At 56.5% G+C, this 20,680-nt stretch overlaps 1 protein-coding gene and 1 long non-coding RNA gene across 3 annotated transcripts; one reads left to right on the forward strand and one right to left on the reverse strand.

Moving 5' to 3' along the window:
* The first annotated feature begins 634 nt into the window (after positions 1–634).
* Positions 635–9,062, forward strand: LOC121336422 (glycosylated lysosomal membrane protein). Of its 2 annotated transcripts, none has more exons than XM_041405556.1 (6): positions 635–873; positions 1,825–2,082; positions 2,280–2,462; positions 4,083–4,301; positions 6,775–7,052; positions 8,691–9,062. In XM_041405556.1, exons 1-6 carry the CDS (start codon positions 805–807, stop codon positions 8,857–8,859), a joined length of 1,176 nt encoding a protein of 391 aa, XP_041261490.1. In that variant the 5' UTR covers positions 635–804; the 3' UTR covers positions 8,860–9,062. The 2 variants fall into 2 exon arrangements, with proteins under 2 accessions (XP_041261490.1, XP_041261491.1); XM_041405557.1 differs by lacking the exon at positions 635–873 and adding an exon at positions 917–1,068.
* An 8,155-nt stretch (positions 9,063–17,217) lies between these two features.
* LOC121336420 lies at positions 17,218–20,667 on the reverse strand. The gene is made up of 2 exons (XR_005952751.1): positions 19,535–20,667; positions 17,218–17,813 (listed from the first exon to the last, which is right to left on the reverse strand). It is a non-coding gene; the product is annotated as an uncharacterized LOC121336420 (long non-coding RNA).
* Between the last annotated feature and the right edge of the window lie 13 nt (positions 20,668–20,680).

The raw sequence follows: 20,680 nt of genomic DNA on the forward strand, positions 1-20,680 counted from the left end.
CCACGAGGTGAAGAGGGGTCTGCCTTGTCCTGCTGGATTGGCGTGGGGGTCTCTGCTGGGTGGGATGAGGGACATGAGGGGGTCTCCATGGGATGATGGACATGGGGGTCTGGAGGAGTGGGGGTCTCCATGGGATGATGGCCACGGGGGGTCTCTGCTGGATGGGATGATGGCAGAGTGGGGGTCTCCACTGCCCTGACAGTGAAGGGGGGGGTCTCCAAGTGATGATGGACATGGGAGGTCTCTGCCACCCTGGGGAGGGAGATGGGGGTCTCTGCTGGATGGGATGATGAAGGAGTGGGGGTCTCCACTCCATGGGATGATGGCCACGGGGGGGTCTCTGCTGGATGGGATGATGAAGGAGTGGGGGTCTCCACTCCACGGGATGATGGCCACGGGAGTCTCTGCCGCCCAGGCTCGGGAGGGGCTCAGCGCACACGGGGCAGAAGCCGAGCTGCAAACCCCGGGCGGTTCCTGAATCCATCCGCACCCCGCCGCTGCCGAGGGCTCCTCCCCGCGCGGGGCGGTCCCGGGGCGGTTCCAGGGCACTACCGGGGCTGTTCCGGGGCGGTTCCAGGGCAGTACCGGGGCCGTTCCAGGGCTGTTCCTGGGCCGTTCCTGGGCGGTCCCGGGGCGGTACCTGGGCAGTACCGGGGCTGTTCCGGGGCGGTCCCGAGGCGGTTCCCGGGCGGTACCTGGGCCGTTCCTGGGCGGTCCCGGGGCGGTTCTAGGGCAGTACCGGGGCTGTTCCGGGGCGGTCCCGGGCCGTTCCGGGGCGGTGCCGTGGCCGGGGCCGGTCGCACCATGGCCGCCGCTGCGGTGCTGGCGCTGCTGGCGCTGCTGGCGGCGGCCGGGGCCGAGCGGGGCCGGAAGGTGAGCGGGGCTCGGGGCTACCGGGGCCACCGGGGCTACTGGGGCTACCGGGGCTACCGGGCCGGGTGCGGAGCTCGGAGCTCGTCCCGCGTTGCGGCGGTGGCTGAGCGCCCCCCGTGTCCCCTGCTGGGGATCTCGGGATGTCCAGCGGGGACACGCGGGTCACCCAGAGCGGGTGACACGGGGGACATCCAGGTGGGTGGGGTGGGACACTGTGCTCGCCCAGGGCGGCTCTGCCACCCGCAAGGTAAAGAAGTTAGTGCTCGTGCTGAAGGGAAAGTTTTGGGATGGTTTGTGGGATGGAAACTTTTGGGGTGGTTTGTGGGATAGAAACTTTTGGGATCGTGTGTGGGATGTAAACTTTTGGGATGGCTTGCGTTCTCGGGGGGTGCTGTCCAGAGCAGGGGCTGGGCTGGACCCCCCGGTCCTGCTGGGGCCCAGCTTTGAGGGGTTTGGGGGGACAAGGGGCTCCCACGTGGGGCTGGAGCTGAGGCAGCCCTTGCTCTGTCCTGGGTGACCCTGCCCTGCCACCCGCTGTCCTGCGGGGACATGTCCCAAGGCCACCTGTGTCTGTCCCTCGTCTCCCCTTTGTCCTAATGCAGTGGGACCAGCATGGCTGTGGGATGGGATGGGAAGGGAAGGGAAGGGAAGGGAAGGGAAGGGAAGGGGCTGTGGGGTGGAAAGGGGCTGTGGGATGGAAAAAGAAGGGGCTGTGGAAGGGAAGGGCCATTAGGATGGGAAGGGGCTCTGGGGTGGGAAGGGGCTGTGGAAGGTAAGGGCCTTTCGGATGGGAAGCAGCTCAAAGCTGTGAAATGCTGACTGGGTGTGTTGAGCAACACCAGGGCTGCAGAGTCACGGGAGCAGAGGCAGCTGCAATGTCCGATCCCCCTGTCACGCTGGGGTTGTCCTGCAGGGCTCAGAGCCACCCCCAGCCCTGTCCCTGCCCCGCAGGTGTCCATGGAGTACAACCCTGGCTGGAACAGCTCTTCTGTGAACCTGCTGCACGTGCGGGCAGTGGGGCCTGAGGACACCCTGCACTACGTGTGGAGCAGCATCGGGGCCCCTTCTGTGCTCCTGGTGGCCACCAAGAGCCCCAGCAGTGCCCTGAGGGTCAACTGGACCCAGCTGCTGTCACCCAGTCCTGCTGGAGCCATCTGGATCGACCCTCCCGACAGCGTGGTCTATTCCACAGCCGTGGTTTTCACCAAGGTACTGCTGGCAGGGGGCTGCTCGGGGGGTGCAGAGGGTCCCTGGGCAGCTTCCCAGCTCCAGGGAAATCCCCTCCATTCCCATTCCCATCCAGGGAAGTGTCTGAGCTGCTTGGCTGAGGCAGCTCTGCCTCAAGTGGATCGCGGATCTCCCGTCCCGCCGGTGCTCCCAGCCCCTCTCCCCTCCCTTCCCTGCAGCTGTTCGAGTTCAGCGAGGCCAAACCTTCGGGGGAGCTCTTCTACCCCACCTACGAGCTGTCGGAGTTCTCCTGGGACAGCCTCAACCACACCCTGAACCACACGGCGCTGACGGCCGAGCTCAGCGGGGCCCCGGCCACCGACCCCGGCGGCGCCTTCGCCAACGGCAGCCTGGCACTGCGGGTGTGCCCAGGGGCTGGGGACAGGGACTGGGGCTGGGGACATGGGCAGGGGCTGGAGACATGGGCAGGGGCTAGGGACATGGGCAGGAGGCTGGAGACATGTCCAGGGGCTGGGGACACGGGCAGGGGGCAGAGGACACATCCAGGGGCTGGGGACATGGGCAGGGAGCTGGGGACACGGGCAGGGGGCTAGGGACAGGGGCAGGGACTGGGGACATGGGCAGGGGATAGAGAGCACGTCCAGGGGGCTGGGGACAGGGGCAGGGGCTGGGGACACTGGCAGGGGAGAGGGGCAGGGGACAGAGAGCACGTCCAGGGGGCTGGGGACATGGGCAGGGGGCAAGGGACACGTCCAGGGGCTAGGGACATGGGCAGGGGCTGGGGACACGTCCAGGGGGCTGGGGACATGTCCAGGGGGCTGGACATGGGCAGGGGACAGAGAGCACGTCCAGGGGGCTGAGGACATGGGCAGGGGGCTGAGGACATGGGCAGGGGGCTGGGGACAGGGGCAGGAGCTGGGGACAGGCCTCTGTCCCTCACTGTCCCCTGTCTCTCACTGTCCCCGTGCCCCATGTCCCTCACTGTCCCTCTGTCCTGTGTCACTCTTCGTCCCTCTGTCCCCTGTCCCTCTCTGTCCCTCTCTGTCCCCGTGCCCCGTGTCCCTCTGTCCCTCTCTGTCCCTCTCTGTCCCCGTGCCCCGTGTCCCTCTGTCCCTCTCTGTCCCTGTGCCCGTGTCTCTCTGTCCCTCTCCGTCCCCGTGCCCGTGTCCCTCTGTCCCTCTCTGCCTCTCGGGCCTGGGACACGGGCAGGGGACAGGGAACACATCCAGAGGACAGGGGTCTTGTCCAGGGGGCTGGGGACATGGGCGGGGGTCTGGGGACATGTCCAGGAGGCTGGGGATGGGGACAGGGGACATGTCCAGGGGGCAGAGAGCATGTCCAGGTGACAGGCTCTCTGTCCCTCACTGTCCCTCTGTTCTTCACTGTCCCCATGCCCCATGTCCCTCACTGTCCCTCTGTCCTGTGTCACTCTTCGTCCTCTGTCCCCTGTCCCTCGCTGTCCCTCTCTGTCCCTCTCTGTCCCTCTCTGACCCCGTGCCCGTGTCTCTCTGTCCCTCTCTGTCCCTCTCTGACCCCGTGCCCGTGTCTCTCTGTCCCTCTCTGTCCCTCTCTGACCCCGTGCCCGTGTCTCTCTGTCCCTCTCTGTCCCTCTCTGACCCCGTGCCCGTGTCTCTCTGTCCCTCTCTGTCCCTCTCTGACCCCGTGCCCGTGTCTCTCTGTCCCTCTCTGTCCCTCTCTGACCCCGTGCCCGTGTCTCTCTGTCCCTCTCTGTCCCTCTCTGACCCCGTGCCCGTGTCTCTCTGTCCCTCTCTGTCCCTCTCTGACCCCGTGCCCGTGTCTCTCTGTCCCTCTCTGTCCCTCTCTGACCCCGTGCCCGTGTCTCTCTGTCCCTCTCTGTCCCTCTCTGACCCCGTGCCCGTGTCTCTCTGTCCCTCTCTGTCCCTCTCTGACCCCGTGCCCGTGTCTCTCTGTCCCTCTCTGTCCCTCTCTGTCCCTCTCTGTCCCTCTCTGTCCCTCTCTGTCCCCGTCCCCGTGTCCCTCTGTCCCCCCGTGTCCCGCAGGTGACAGCCTACGAGGCGGCAGGCCGTGCCGGGGAGCTGCCCAGGCTGCTGCACACGGCGGACAGCTCTCAGCTGCAGTTCATCCTGGCCGGGGTGGCTCCCCGGGGGAACGGCTCCCGCTTCCTGCTGCAGCTGGCCACGGTGGAGCCGGCGGGGGCGGCGCGGCGCCTGCACACCGACCGCTCCATCGACGACGAGTACACCCCCAGCGTCTTCCAGATGAGCCAGGGCAGCCCCTAATCAATTAACTGATTGATCAGTTAATCAATCTGTTCATTGATATTAGTCTAGCTAATAGATTGATCTTAGATAGATTAATATAAATCAATAGAATTTATATTAACCTGTCTAATATGCTGCACTCTATCGACAACGAGTACACCCCCAGCATCTTCCAGGTGAGCCAGGGCAGCCCCCAATCAATTAACTGATTGATCAATTAACCAATCTGTTCATTGATATTAGTCTACTTAATAGAGTGATATGAGATAGGTCAATATAAATCAATAGAATTGATATTAGCCTATCTAATATGCTGCGCTCCATCAATGATGAGTACACCCCCAGCGTCTTAATGATGAGTACACCCCCAGCGTCTTCCAGGTGAGCCAGGCTGCCCTCAGGGAGTTAATGGATTGATTAATTAACCAGTCTGGTCGTTGATATTGGTGTATTTCATGGAGTGATATGAGATAGGTCAATATAAATCAATAGAATTGATATTAACCTGTCTAATATACTGTGCTCCATCGACGACGAGTACACCCCCAGCGTCTTCCAGATGAGCCAGGGCAGCCCCCAATCAATTAACTGATTGATCAATTAACCAATCTGTTCATTGATATTAGTGTAGTTCATGGAGTGATATGAGATAGATCGATATAAATCAATAGAATTGATATTAACGTGTCTAATATGCTGCACTCCATCGACGACAAGTGCACCCCCAGTGTCTTCCAGGTGAGCCAGGGCAGTCCCCAATCAATTAACTGATTGATCAATTAACCAATCTGTTCATTGATATTAGTCTAGCTAATAGATTTATCTTAGATAGATTAATATAAATTAATATAATTTATATTAACCTGTCTAATATACTGTGCTCCATCGACGACAAGTACACCCCCAGCGTCTTCCAGGTGAGCCAGGCTGCCCTCAATCAATTAACTATTGATCAATTAACCAATCTGTTCGTTGATATTAGTCTAGTTAATAGAGTGATATGAGATAGGTCAATATAAATCAATAGAATTGATATTAACGTGTCTAATATGCTGCACTCCATCAATGATGAGTACACCCCCAGCGTCTTCCAGGTAAGCCAGGCTGCCCTCAGTTGGTTAATTGATTGGTTAATTAATCAATCTATTCATTGATATTAGTCTAAGGAATAGAGTGATATGAGATAGATTGATATAAATTAATAGAACATATGCTGCGATCCATCAATGACGAGTGCACCCCCAGCGTCTTCCAGGTGAGCCAGAGTGGGCCTCAGTTGATTAATTGATTGATTAATTAATGAATTTGTTCATTGATATTAGTATATCCAATAGATTGGCATTAGATAGATTAATATCAATTAATAGAATTATCTAATATGCTGCAATCCATCAATGACAAGTACACCCCCAGCGTCTTCCAGGTGAGCCAGGGCAGCCCCCAATCAATTAACTGATTGATCAATTAACCAATCTGTTCATTGATATTAGTCTAGCTAATATCAATCTATTAGATAGATTAATATCAATTAATAGATTGATTAATCTGTCTTTATTAAGAAACCCCTTACATTCATAGCCAGTTATAATACAAGTTGACCTAATTGATCCTCTAATTAAAACACCATCACACTGGCTAATTAAGAAACCACCCTTTGGCAAACAAATCTCCATAGCCCATTCCACGTGTTCACAACACCAGGTGCAGCAAGTTTAGATAAGAATTGTTCCTCATTCTTTGATCTTCTCACAGCCTTTCCTCTTCCTCTGACCTCTTCATGGCCTTTCCTCTGCTCTTCTCCCATCCAGCTTTTCTCTTTCCTCTGCTCTGTTCACAGCCTTTCCCTTTCCCTTTTCTCTGCTCTTCTCCCAGGTTTTCTTCTGTTCTTCTCACAACCTTTCCCTTTTTCCTTTTTCTCTGCTTCTCTCACAGCCTTTCCCCTTTCCCCTGCTCTTCTCTCAGCCTTTCCCTTTCCTGACCTTCTCACAGCCTTTCCTCTTCCTCTAACCTTCTCATGGCCTTTCCTCTGCTCTTCTCCCAGCCTTTCCCTTTCCCCTGCTCTTCTCCCAGCCTTTCCCTTTCCTCTGCTCTGTTCACAGCCTTTCCCTTTCCTCTGCTCTTCTCCCAGCTTTTCCTTTCCCCTGCTCTTCTCCCAGCTTTTCCTTTTCCTCTGCTCTTCTCACAGCCTTTCCCTTTTCCCTTTCCTCTGCTCTTCTCCAAGCCTTTCCCTTTCCCCTGCTCTTCTCTCAGCCTTTCCCTTTCCCTTTCCCCTGACCGTCTCACAACCTTTCCCTTTCCCCTGCTCTTCTCCCAGCCTTTTTCTTTCCTGACCTTCTCCCAGCCTTTCCTTTTCCCTTTCCCCTGCTCTTCTCCCAGCCTTTCCCTTTCCCCTGCCCTTCTCCCAGCCTTATCCCCGGCAGAGCTCCGTTTCGCTCCGTGGCCCGGGCTGACCCCGCTGTCCCTGTCCCAGGTGCTGTCCCTGCTGGCAGAGCCCCCCAACAGCAGCTCCCCGCTGCCCTTCCTGCAGTGGAAGGCTGTGGCCTACGGCTCGCGGAGCCCGCGGCGCGAGGACAGCATCCAGTGCAGGGCCCAGGGGCTGTCCCTGGCCAACGGGAGCCTGCCCGGGGCCAGCGTGCTCCAGGCCTTCTTTGGGGACACCTGGCACAGCAGCTGCACCGTCAGCGCCCTCAATGTGTCCTTTGGGGGAGAGGAGGGACAGGTGTACCAGGAGAGGAGGTACCTCAGCTGGTGAGTGGGGGTCTGGGGTCTGGGGGCATGCTGCTGGTCACTAGGGATGGTCTGAGGGGATGTTTCTGGTCACTAAGGATGGGCAGAGGGGTCTCAGGGGATGTTCCTGGTCACTGAAGATGTGCAGAGGCGTCTCAGGGGATGTTCCTGGTCACTAAGGATGGGCAGAAGGGTCTCAGGGGATGCTGCTGGTCACTCACAATGTGCTGAAGGGTCTGAAGGGATGCTCCTGGTCACTAAGGATGGGCAGAGGGGTCTGGAGGGTCTGGGGGATGCTGCTGGTCACTAATGATGGGCAGAGGGGTCTGAGGGGATGTTCCTGGTCACTAAGAATGTGGAGAGGGGTCTGAAAGGTCTGAAAGGATGTTCCTGGTCACTAAGAATGGGCAGAGGGGTCTGGAGGGTCTGGGGGATGCTGCTGGTCACTGAAGATGTGCAGAGGGGTCTCAGAGGATGCTGCTGGTCACTAAGGATGTGCAGAGGGGTCTGGAGGGTGTGAAAGGATGCTGCTGGTCACTAAGGATGGGCACAGGGGCCTGAAGGGTCTGAGGGATGCTGCTGGTCACTAAGGATGGGCACAGGGGCCTGAAGGGTCTGAAAGGATATTGCAGGTCACTAAAGATGTGCAGAGGGGTCTGAAGGGTCTGAGGGATGCTGCTGGTCACTAAGGATGGGCAGAGGGGTCTCAGGGGATGTTCCTGGTCACTGAAGATGTGCAGAGGGGTCTCAGGGGATGTTCCTGGTCACTGAAGATGTGCAGAGGCGTCTCAGGGGATGTTCCTGGTCACTAAGGATGGGCAGAAGGGTCTCAGGGGATGCTGCTGGTCACTCACAATGTGCTGAAGGGTCTGAAGGGATGCTCCTGGTCACTAAGGATGGGCAGAGGGGTCTGGAGGGTCTGAAAGGATGTTCCTGGTCACTAAAGATGTGCAGAGGGGTCTGAGGGGATGCTGCTGGTCACTAAGAATGGGCAGAGGGGTCTGGAGGGTCTGGGGGATGCTGCTGGTCACTGAAGATGTGCAGAGGGGTCTGAGGGGATGCTGCTGGTCACTAATGATGGGCAGAGGGGTCTGAGGGGATGTTCCTGGTCACTAAGAATGTGGAGAGGGGTCTGAAAGGTCTGAAAGGATGTTCCTGGTCACTAAAGATGTGCGGAAGAGTCTGAGGGGATGCTCCTGGTCACTAAGGATGTGCAGAGGAGTCTGAAGGGTCTGGGGGATGCTGCTGGTCACTGAAGATGTGCAGAGGGGTCTCAGAGGATGCTGCTGGTCACTAAGGATGTGCAGAGGGGTCTGGAGGGTGTGAAAGGATGCTGCTGGTCACTAAGGATGGGCACAGGGGCCTGAAAGGATATTGCAGGTCACTAAAGATGTGCAGAGGGGTCTGAAGGGTCTGAGGGATGCTGCTGGTCACTAACAATGTGCTGAAGGGATGCTCCTGGCCACTAAGGATGTGCAGTTTGGGGACTGTTTAGTAACAATCTCCATTCCCAAGTCAGAGTTCCCCTGCAATCCTGCAGCAAATACCCCACAGAAATTCCTCGAGGAGCCTCATCTTGTCCTGACCCTCTGGGCTGGGCAATGCCCAGGGGCTCAGGACAGAGCCCACCCCTGTGCTGAGGTGTTCCCTCCCCCGCAGGTCGGTGCTGCTGGGTTTCGGGGAGCCCCCCAGGGACACCTTCTCGCCGCTGGTGATCTCCATCACGGCCGTGGCGCTGGGCACGCCGCTGGCCATGCTGCTGCTGGGCAGCTGCCTGCTGCTGCTGGCACACAGGCGCCGCTACTCGGAGTACGAGCCCATCAACTGAGGGGGCCGGGCCCGGGAGACCCCCGGGACCCTCCCCTCCACTCCCGGGTCCTCCCACTCCCGGGTCCTCCTCCCCGGGATTCCCGGATTGCCTTTTGGGAATGGCCGTGGAGACCCCCGGGATCCTCCCCTCCATTCCCGGGTTCTCTTCCCCAGGATTCCCTTCCCGGGAATGGCCGTGGAGACCCCGGGCACCCTCCCCTCCACTCCTGGCCCCTCCCGCTCCCGGGTCCGGCTCCCCGGGATTCCCGGATTCCCTTCTGGGAATGGCCGTGAAGACCCCCGAGCCCCTCCCCTCCACTCCTGGCCCCTCCCGCTCCCGGGTCCGGCTCCCCGGGATTCCCGGATTCCCTTCTGGGAATGGCCGTGAAGACCCCCGAGCCCCTCCCCTCCACTCCTGGCCCCTCCCGCTCCCGGGTCCGGCTCCCCGGGATTCCCGGATTCCCTTCTGGGAATGGCCGTGAAGACCCCCGAGCCCCTCCCCTCCACTCCTGGACCCTCCCCTCCATTCCCGGGTTCTCTTCCCCAGGATTCCCTTCCCGGGAATGGCCGTGGAGACCCCCGGGACCCTCCCCTCCACTCACGGGTCCTCCTCCCCGGGATTCCCGGATTCCCTTCTGGGAATGGCCGTGAAGACCCCCGAGACCCTCCCCTCCACTCCTGGATCCTCCCACTCCCGGGTCCGGCTCCCCGGGATTCCCGGATTCCCCTCCCGGGAGGGGCCGTGGAGACCCCCGGGATCCTCCCCTCCACTCCTGGATCCTCCCCTCCATTCCTGGATCCTCCCATTCCCGGGATTCCCGGATTCTCTTCCCGGGAGTGGCTGTGGAGACCCCCGGGATCCTCCCCTCCCCTCCCGGGTCCTCCCATTCCCGGGATACCCGGATTCTCTTCCCGGGAGGGGCTGTGGAGACCCCCGGCATCCTCCCCTCCACTCCTGGCCCCTCCCGCTCCCGGGTCCGGCTCCCCGGGATTCCCGGATTCCCTCCCGGGAGTGGCCGTGGAGACCCCCGGCATCCTCCCCTCCACTCCTGGATCCTCCCCTCCCCTCCCGGGTCCTCCCATTCCCGGGATTCCCGGATTCCCTCCCGGGAGTGGCCGTGTTTGCTGCCGTCCCCTCTGCCCCCCAGGGGACCCGGGTGACACTTGCAGGTGCCAGCCTCGCCCCTGCCCGCTGCCGCTCCTGCGCTCCCTGCCCGGATTTTTCCTGATCCACGCAGCAAAGGGAAGCGATGGGGGGAGTTTGGTCAGGAAAATCCTCCTCCTCCTCTTCTTCCTCCTCCTTTTCTCCTGCTCCTTTTCTCCTTCTCTTCCTCTTCTTCTCTTCCTCCTCCTTTTCTCCTCCTGCTCCTTCTCTTCTCTTTCTCCTCTTCTCCTCCTCTTCCTCCTCCTCCTTTTCTCCTCCTCCTTTTCTCCTTCTCTTTCTCCTCTTCTTCTTCTTCTCCTCCTCCTCTTCTTTCTCCTCCTTTTCTCCTTCTTCTTTTCTCCTTCTCTTTCTCCTCTTCTTCTCCTCTTCCTCCTCCTCTTCTCCTCTTGTTCTCTTCCTCCTCCTCCTCCTCTTCTCCTCCTCCTTCTCTTCCTCCTTTTCTCCTTCTTTTCCTCTTCTTCTTCTCCTCCTCCTCTTCTCCTCTTTTTGTTCTCTTCTTCCTCCTTTTCTCCTCCTCCTCCTCCCCAGGGACACAACAACTGCTGCCAGGGCCTGTCTCCAGTGCCCTTGCAGGCTCCATCCCCTCCCTGCTGGGCACAGGGGGCACAGGGGGCACCCAGGGCCACCTGCCAGCAGTTGCTGCAGCTCAGGTGTGTGCTGGGGGGCCCTGGGGGGCTGCTCCAGCCAGGATTCTGCCCCTGGGCTCCTCACAGGGACCTGGGGGCTCCGGGCGCTCCGTCACTCACTCGTCTGCAACCAAATAAAGTGGATTTCTAGACACAGACTGCCGTGGGACTGCTGTCCTGGGGCTGGGGGCGAGGAGGGAGCTGCTGGCAGGCTGGGGAGGGTGCAGGAGCTGGGCAGGGGCTGCTGGGCCTGGACTGGGAACTCCCCATGCTCGTTCCTGGGGTCCCCAGGACAGAGGAGCAGTGACTGAACCTGCCTCCATGTCCTCAGAAGGCTGATAATATTATTATTATAATATTACACTATGATAGGACATGATATGATATATTAATTATATTATTATATTCATAATATTTATTATTATATTAATGGTATGATATGGCATGATATTATATTACATTATACTGTATTACACTGTATTATTATATACATATAATAATATGTATATATATTATATACATATGTACATATATATTATATTTATTATAATATAATACATACTATGTTATATATAATATATACTACATTATATATACTATATATACTATATCATAACTATATGTAATATAAGAATTCTGTTATATATAAGAATATAGTATATATAATATAGTATATATATTATATACTAAGAACACTATTAAAACTATACTAAAGAAAGGAGACATCAAAAGGCTTAACAAGAATAATTATAAGAATTATAAGAATAATAAATAACAAGAATTAATAATAAAAACTCGAGACTCCTCAGAGTCACTCACAGCTTGGCTGTGTTTGGCCATTAAATAAAAACAATTCACCTGTTGGATAAACAACCTCCAAAGCAATAAAACACAGGAGAAACTGAGGCTTCTCAGCTTCCCAGGAGAAAACCCTGGGCGAGGATTTTCTTTTTCCCGAAAATACGATGGTGGCACACGGGGATCAACCCCTGGCCGTGCTCTGGCACCCCAAAATCCGGCCTGGGAGCGTTGTCCAAGCTCTGCTGGAGCTCGGAGGGCACAAACTTCTCCTGAACCCACCCCAAACCCCCCGGCCCAGCTCCAGCATCTGTCCCTGCTCAGGGGGCTGCCCCTGGGGGGGAGCTGTGTGAGGGTGGTGTCCTGAAAGAGGAACAGGCGAAAATGGGAAAAAAAAACAAAGAAAAACCCAGCGGAAAGCGCCAAACTTCCTTTTGGGCGCTGCAGAGCAGGAACCGCAGGGGAGGGTCCCTGGGGAGGGGGCTGTGGGTTTAGAGCAGGGAACTGAGGGGTCTGGGGGCAGATTGAGGGGTCTGGGGCAGGATGAGGGGTCTGCGGGCAGATTGAGGGGTCTTTAGGCAGGGTGAGGGGGTTTGGGGGGCAGGATGCGCCTCTGGTACCGCCCCTGGTACCGCCCCTGGTACCGCCCCCGGCACCGCCCCCGCTCTGGGACCCCGGTACCGACCCCGGTACCGCCTCTGGTACCGCCCCCGGCACCGCCCCCGGCACCGACCCCGGTACCGCCTTTGGCACCACCCCGGTACCGACCCTGGTATCGACCCCGGTACCGCCTTTGGTCCGGAACTACGGTACCGACCCTGGTACCGCCTTTGGTCCGGGATACCGGTACCGACCCCGGTACCGCCTTTGGTCCGGAACTACGGTACCGACCCTGGTACCGCCCCCGGTACCGCCTTTGGTCCGGGATACCGGTACCGAGCCCGGTACCGCCCCCGGTACCGCCTTTGGTCCGGGATACCGGTACCGAGCCCGGTACCGCCCCCGGTACCGCCTTTGGTCCGGGATACCGGTACCGAGCCCGGTACCGCCCCAAACTGCAGCCACTCAACACCCCCTGTGCCCCCAGAACCCCAAAATGCCCCCAAATCCCCCCAAACACCCCCTGTGCCCCCCAGAACCCGCGGACCAGGGGGGGCCAGGAGTCCGGGAGAGGAGGAGGAAGAGGAGGAGAAAAGGAGGGCGAGGAGGAAGAGGAGAAAATGAAGAAGAAAAAGAAGAAAAAAAGAAGAAAAAGAAGAAAAATAAGGAAGAGGAGGAGGAGGAAGAGAGGAAGAGGAGGAGGAAGAGAAGGAGAAAAGGAGGAGGAGGAAGAGAAGAAGAGGAAAAAGAAGAAAAATAAGGAAAAGAAGAAAAAGAAGAAAAAGAAGAAAAAGAAGAGGAGGAGGAGAAAGAGAGGAAGAGGAGGAGAAGGAAGATAAGCAGAAAAGGAGGAAAAGGAAGAGAGGAGGAGGAAGAGGAGAAAAAGAGGAGGAAGAGAAGGAGAAAAGGAGGAGGAGGAGGAAGAAGAAGAGAAGGAGGAGAAGAAAAAGAAGAAAAAGAAGGAAAATAAGAAAAAGAATAAAAAGAAGAGGAGGAGGAGGAAGAAGAGGAGGAAGAGGAGGAGGAGCCTTCACGGAGCAGCCCAGTGCCCAATGCCAGGCTCGGGAGGAAGGAAAGGGAATTTGGGGCACCCGAATTCCTGGAAAAGGAACTGGGGGGGAACAAACCCCGCCCCCCCCGGCTGGGGAGGGGGTCAGGATGGGACCCCAGCCCCCACTCCTCAAAACCCAGCCCCAAATTCCCCAAATTCCCCAAATCTTCGTCATCTCAGCCCAAATGAGTCACCCCGCCCCCGCTTCCTCCCCCCGCAGGGACAATCCCGGCGGGCTGGGGGGGTCCCCGCCCCCCAAAAACCCCACGGGGGGGGCTCCAGGCAGCCCCTCTCCCCAAAAAACAGCTCTGACTTCAGGTGGGGGTCCCCCCAAATTCCCAGGGTCTCCCCAAGGACCCCCCTTGCCCAAAAACGGGGGGGAAAGACCAGGGATTGAAGGGGGAGTCTTTGGGGAGACCCTGGGAATTTAGGGGGGACGCCCCCCGCCCCAAAAATGGGGGGAAAAGGGCAGTGATTTGGGGGGTGGGGGCGCTCCAGGCAGCCCCTCTCCCCAAAAAACATCTCTGACTTAAAGTGGGGTCCCCCCAAATTCTCCCCAAGGACCCCCCTTGCCCTATAAAGGGGGGAAAGTGCAGTGACCCCCCCCCAAAAAAAAAAGTTAAATTTCTGCCCCCCAACATCCCGGATCCCCCCAGGGGAAAACCCCACACCTGGAGCGTGACAGAAACCCTAAAAAAACCCAAATTTTTGTATTTTTGGGGGGGGGATTTTGCCCATTTGCATGAACCCCTGCTCGGAGCTGCCTCCCCAAAATCCCCCCCACCCCGGGGGGGGGCCGCACCCCCTTTTCCCGCAGCTGCCCTCGCGTTTTTCTCCTTTAAAGCCTTTTTTTTTCCCCTCCCCCGGCGGGTGTTTGTTTGCGGCCGCTTCGGGGAAGCGGCGGCGGCTTCTGAGAAACGGGGGGGGAACGGCGGGGGGAGCGGGGAACGGGAAACGGCGCCCCGAAACTGCTGCAGGAACCACCCCAAAACTACAAAATCCACCCCAAAGCTGCTGCAGGAACCCCGAAACTGCTGCAGGAACCACCCCAAAACTACAAAATCCACCCCAAAGCTGCTGCAGGAACCCCGAAACTGCTGCAGGAACCACCCCAAAACTGCTGCAGAAACCCCAAAACTGCTGCAGGAACCACCCCAAAACTGCTGCAGAAACCCCAAAACTGCTGCAGGAACCACCCCAAAACTGCTGCAGAAACCCCAAAACTGCTGCAGGAACCACCCCAAAACTGCTGCAGAAACCCCAAAACTGCTGCAAAATCCACCCCAAAACTGCTGCAGAAACCCCAAAACTGCTGCAGGAACCACCCCAAAACTGCTGCAGAAACCCCAAAACTGCTGCAGGAACCACCCCAAAACTGCTGCAGAAACCCCAAAACTGCTGCAGGAACCACCCCAAAACTGCTGCAGAAACCCCAAAACTGCTGCAGGAACCACCCCAAAACTGCTGCAGAAACCCCAAAACTGCTGCAGGAACCACCCCAAAACTGCTGCAGAAACCCCAAAACTGCTGCAGGAACCACCCCAAAACTGCTGCAGAAACCCCAAAACTGCTGCAGGAACCACCCCAAAACTGCTGCAGAAACCCCAAAACTGCTGCAGGAACCACCCCAAAACTGCTGCAGAAACCCCAAAACTGCTGCAGGAACCACCCCAAAACTGCTGCAGAAACCCCAAAACTGCTGCAGGAACCACCCCAAAACTGCTGCAGAAACCCCAAAACTGCTGCAGGAACCACCCCAAAACTGCTGCAGAAACCCCAAAACTGCTGCAGGAACCACCCCAAAACTGCTGCAGAAACCCCAAAACTGCTGCAGGAACCACCCCAAAACTGCTGCAGAAACCCCAAAACTGCTGCAGGAACCACCCCAAAACTGCTGCAGAAACCCCAAAACTGCTGCAGGAACCACCCCAAAACTGCTGCAGAAACCCCAAAACTGCTGCAGGAACCACCCCAAAACTGCTGCAGAAACCCCAAAACTGCTGCAGGAACCACCCCAAAACTGCTGCAGAAACCCCAAAACTGCTGCAGACTACAAAATCCACCCCAAAGCTGCTGCAGGAACCCCGAAACTGCTGCAGGAACCACCCCAAAACTACAAAATCCACCCCAAAGCTGCTGCAGGAACCCCAAAACTGCTGCAGAAACCACCCCAAAACTACAAAATCCACCCCAAAACTGCTGCAGAAACCCCGAAACTGCTGCAGGAACCTGCACCCTGAAACTGCTACAAAACCCACCCCAAAGCTGCTGCAGGAACCCCGAAACTGCTGCAGGAACCTGCACCCTGAAACTGCTACAAAACCCACCCCAAAACTACAAAATCCACCCCAAAACTGCTGCAGGAACCCCGAACTGCTGCAGGAACCACCCCAAAAGTGCTACAAAACCAATCCCAAAACTGCTGCAGAAACCTGCACCCCAAAACTGCTACAGGGACCCCAAAACTGCTGCAGGAACCACCCCAAAACTGCTGCTACAAAACCCACCCCAAAACTGCTGCTACAGGAACCCCCAAACTGCTACTGGCACCCCGAAACTGCTGCAGGAACCTGCACCCCAAAACTGCTGCTGGCACCCCCCAAACTGCTGCTACGGGAACCCCAAAACTGCTGCAAAAACCCCAAAACTGCTGCAAAACCCACCCCAAAACTGCTGCTGCAGAAACCCCGAAACAGTTACAAAAACCACCCCAAAACCCCCCACCCTGAGCTCCTACTGCACCCCAAAACTCCTGGACCACCCTAAACCCCCTGAGACACCCAAAAAAACCCTGAGACACCCCAAAACCCCTGAATCACCCCAAAAAACCCTGAACCACCCCAAAACCCCTAAGGCACCCCAAAAAAAAAACAAACCTCCAAGCCACCCCAAAAACCCCCCGAGGCACCCAAAAAAACCTGAGACACCCCAAAACCCCCTGGCACACCCCAAATCCCCCCCCGGACACCCCAAATCCCCCCACCCTCCCTTTGCATGTTTCCATGGCAACCCCCGCCCCGAGGCCCGAGCAGGCCCAAAATATCCCCAAAGACACAGCGGCGAAAAAAAACCCAAAAACCACCCAAAAACCACCCAAAAACCGGAAAAACAGAACGAAACACAACAAAAACCAGCCCAAAAAAGGCAGAAAAGCAACACCGGGCTGGGGCAGCCGGCTGGGTCTGGGGGGAAATTGGTATTTCCAGCAGATTTTGGGGCAGGATTTTGCCTTTTCAGAGCATTTTGGGGCAGGATTTTGCATTTCCACAGGATTTTGGGGCAGGGTTTTACATTTCCAGAGCATTTTGGGGCAGGATTTTGCCTTTCCAGATGATTTTGAGGCAGGATTTTGTTTTCCCACAGAATTTTGAGACAGAATTTTACATTTTACATTTCCATATGATTTTGGGGCAGGATTTTGCCTTTTCAGAGCATTTTGGGGCAGGATTTTGCATTTCCAGATGATTTTGGGGCAGGATTTTGCTTTCCCACAGAATTTTGAGGCAGAATTTTACATTTCCATATGATTTTGGGGCAGGATTTTGCCTTTCCAGATGACTTTGGGGCAGGATTTTGCATTTCCAGATGATTTTGGGGCAGGATTTTGCATTTCCAGAGCATTTTGGGGCAGGATTTTGCCTTTCCAGATGATTTTGGGGCAGGATTTTACATTTCTAGATGATTTTGGGGCAGGATTTTGCCTCTACCACCCACCCCAAACCTGCAGGGAATTTCTGGCGCAGGGGCGTTCAGGGACCCCCCAAAAGAGGGAGAAAAAACGAGATTTAAAAAGCACGAGATCCCCCCAGCCGGGGGAGAAAAGCAGTTTGGGAAGTGAGGAATGAGGAAGAATAAATAATTTCCACAGGATTTTGGGGCAGGGTTTTACATTTCCAGAGCATTTTGGGGCAGGATTTTGCCTTTCCAGATGATTTTGGGGCAGGATTTTACATTTCTAGATGATTTTGGGGCAGGATTTTGCCTCTACCACCCACCCCAAACCTGCAGGGAATTTCTGGCGCAGGGGCGTTCAGGGACCCCCCAAAAGAGGGAGAAAAAACGAGATTTAAAAAGCACGAGATCCCCCCAGCCGGGGGAGAAAAGCAGTTTGGGAAGTGAGGAATGAGGAAGAATAAATAAAAAATAAAAATAATGACATTTATTGATGGAACCACAGCTGGCCTGGGCATCGAAGCCACCTTGAGGGAGCGGCCCCAGAAAGCAGAAATTTGACGTTTTTTGGGTGTAAAGTGAATTTTACATTCTTTACTCTGCACGGCTCACGGCTTGGAGGAGGAGGAGGAGGAAGAGGAGGAGGAAGCGGCCAGAATGAACTTCCCCAGCTCCCCCACCCCCGCCAAAAGGGACAAAAAAATTGAAAAAAAAATAAAAAAAAAAGATTTAAAACCCAACAGAAACATCAGCTGTGGCCACTGCTGCCGCCCCAGGGAAGGCTGGAGCCACAGGAATGCCGCTTCCCACCAGGAACGAAGCCACAGCCAGAGGGAATTCCTCCTTTTTGTATCTCCAGCTCTGCAAAAATGTATATATTCCACAGATTTACAGACATTTACAGCTTCCCCGCGCCCTCTCCCCCGCCCAACGGGGGTTTTTTACATAATTACAAAACGCAGTTGTTGTTTCTGAAGCGTCTGCGCGCAGCCAAGGCTGTTTGGGGCCAAAAAAAGTGATTTTTGTGAAGCCCCCAGGGGAGGGAAGGGGCTGGGCAGCACCTGGCAGCAGGTGAGGCTGGCACAGCATCCCCAGCTTCTGCTCCAGAGCAGAAGTTTAGGCAGAGCAGCAGCAGCAGAAGGTGCTATTTCCAGGAAAAAAAATTTTAAAAAAACCAAAAACAACCAGAAAAACCCCAAAAACCACAAGCCTGCAAATGCCTGCTCCGCTGCCTCGGCCCTGCAGGAGCTGCTGGAGTTGGTTCCTCTGGGATCAGAAGCAAAAATCCACCTGAGCTCGTCCAGGTGAGGGGAGGAGAGGGAAAACTCTTCCAGAAGCCAGGAATGCTGCATCCATCAGCAGATCACCTTCCTCCTCCTCGGGAGCTGCTCCAGGGACGGCTCCGTGTCCCCCTGCGGGGGTCTGCAGCCAGAACCTGGGGTGGGCAGCCCCAGGGAGACAGTCCTCCAAAAATCTGGTTCTTGGGAGTAGCCAGTCCTCCAAAAATCTCATCCTGGGCATCCCCAAAGAGCCAGTCTTCCAAAATCTGGTGGTTGGGAGTAGCCAGTCCTCCAAAATCTGATTCCAGGCAGCCCCAAGGAGCCAGTCTTCCAAAATCTGGTGGTGGGCAGCTCCAAAGAGTCAGTCCTCCAAAAATCTGGTTCTTGGGAGTAGCCAGTCTTCCAAAATCTGATCCCGGGCAGCTCCAGGGAGCCAGTCCTTCCAAAATCTGGTGGTGGGCAGCACCAAAGAGCCAGTCCTTCCAAAATGTGATCCCAGGCAACCCCAGGAAGGCAGTTCTTCCAAAAATCTGGTGGTGGGCATCCCCAGGGAGACAGTCATCCAAAAATCTGGTTCTTGGGAGTAGCCAGTCCTCGAAAAATCTCATCCTGGGCATCCCCAAAGAGCCAGTCCTTCCAAAAATCTGGTGGTGGGCAGCTCCAAAGAGTCAGTCCTCCAAAAATCTGGTGGTTGGCATGCCCAAAGAGCCAGTCCTTCCAAAATCTGGTTCTTGGGAGTAGCCAGTCCTCCAAAAATCTGGTGGTGGGCATCCCCAAGGAGCCAGACCTTCCAAAATGTGATCCTGGGCATCCCCAAAGAGCCAGTCCTCCAAAATGTGATCCCAGGCAGCCCCAGGGAGCCAGTCCTCCCAAAGTCTGGTTCCTGGGAGTGCTGGGGAGCCAGTCCTCCAAAATCTGATCCTGGGCAGCACCGCGGAGGCAGTCCTTCCAAAATCTGGTGGTTGGCATGCCCAAAGAGCCAGTCCTTCCAAAGTCTGATCCTGGGAGTGCCAAGGAGCCAGTCCTCCAAAAATCTGGTTCTTGGGAGTAGCCAGTCCTCCAAAAGTCTGATCCCAGGCAGCCCCAGGGAGCCAGTCCTTCCAAAATGTGATCCTGGGGGTCCCAGGGAGGCAGGCCCCCCACAGCGGGCCCCGGGGGCGCGGGCAGGCCGGGCTCACCGGATCATGTAGGCCAGGCTGGCGCCCAGGCCGGCCACGCCCGCGAAGGCCATCAGAACGTTCCGGACGCTGCCCTCCAGATCCTCCGGGCGGAAAAAGTCCACGAAGCCCTCCTGGGGAGAGAGCGGCGAGCCTCAGAGCGGGCAGGCAAAATGTATATATTCCACAGATTTACAGACATTTACAGCTTCCCCGCGCCCTCTCCCCCGCCCAACGGGGGTTTTTTACATAATTACAAAACGCAGTTGTTGTTTCTGAAGTGTTTGGGGCCAAAAAAAGTGATTTTTGTGAAGCCCCCAGGGGAGGGAAGGGGCTGGGCAGCACCTGGCACAGCATCCCCAGCTTCTGCTCCAGAGCAGAAGTTTAGGCAGAGCAGCAGCAGCAGAAGGTGCTATTTCCAGGAAAAAAAATTTTAAAAAAACCAAAAACAACCAGAAAAACCCCAAAAACCACAAGCCTGCAAACGCCTGCTCCGCTGCCTCGGCCCTGCAGGAGCTGCTGGAGTTGGTTCCTCTGGGATCAGAAGCAAAAATCCACCTGAGCTCGTCCAGGTGAGGGGAGGAGAGGGAAAACTCTTCCAGAAGCCAGGAATGCTGCATCCATCAGCAGATCACCTTCCTCCTCCTCGGGAGCTGCTCCAGGGACGGCTCCGTGTCCCCCTGCGGGGGTCTGCAGCCAGAACCTGGGGTGGGCAGCCCCAGGGAGACAGTCCTCCAAAATCTGGGGGTGGGCAGCCCCAGGGAGACAGTCCTCCAAAAATCTGGTTCTGGGCAGCCCCAGGGAGACAGTCCTCCAAAAATCTGGTTCTTGGGAGTAGCCAGTCCTCCAAAAATCTCATCCTGGGCATCCCCAAAGAGCCAGTCCTTCCAAAAATCTGGTGGTGGGCAGCTCCAAAGAGTCAGTCCTCCAAAAATCTGGTTCTTGGGAGTAGCCAGTCTTCCAAAATCTGATCCTGGGCAGCTCCAGGGAGCCAGTCGTTCCAAAATCTGGTGGTGGGCAGCACCAAAGAGCCAGTCCTTCCAAAATGTGATCCCAGGCAACCCCAGGAAGGCAGTTCTTCCAAAAATCTGGTGGTGGGCATCCCCAGGGAGACAGTCATCCAAAAATCTGGTTCTTGGGAGTAGCCAGTCTTCCAAAATCTGATCCTGGGCAGCTCCAGGGAGCCAGTCGTTCCAAAATCTGGTGGTGGGCAGCACCAAAGAGCCAGTCCTTCCAAAATGTGATCCCAGGCAACCCCAGGAAGGCAGTTCTTCCAAAAATCTGGTGGTGGGCATCCCCAAGGAGCCAGACCTTCCAAAATGTGATCCTGGGCATCCCCAAAGAGCCAGTCCTCCAAAATGTGATCCCAGGCAGCCCCAGGAGCCAGTCCTTCCAAAATCTGGTGGTTGGCATGCCCAAAGAGCCAGTCCTTCCAAAGTCTGATCCTGGGAGTGCCAAGGAGCCAGTCCTCCAAAAATCTGGTTCTTGGGA

Source organism: Onychostruthus taczanowskii, unplaced genomic scaffold (genome assembly GCF_017590055.1).
Source record: "Onychostruthus taczanowskii isolate IOZ18803 unplaced genomic scaffold, ASM1759005v1 scaffold233, whole genome shotgun sequence".
Lineage (NCBI taxonomy): Eukaryota > Metazoa > Chordata > Aves > Passeriformes > Passeridae > Onychostruthus > Onychostruthus taczanowskii.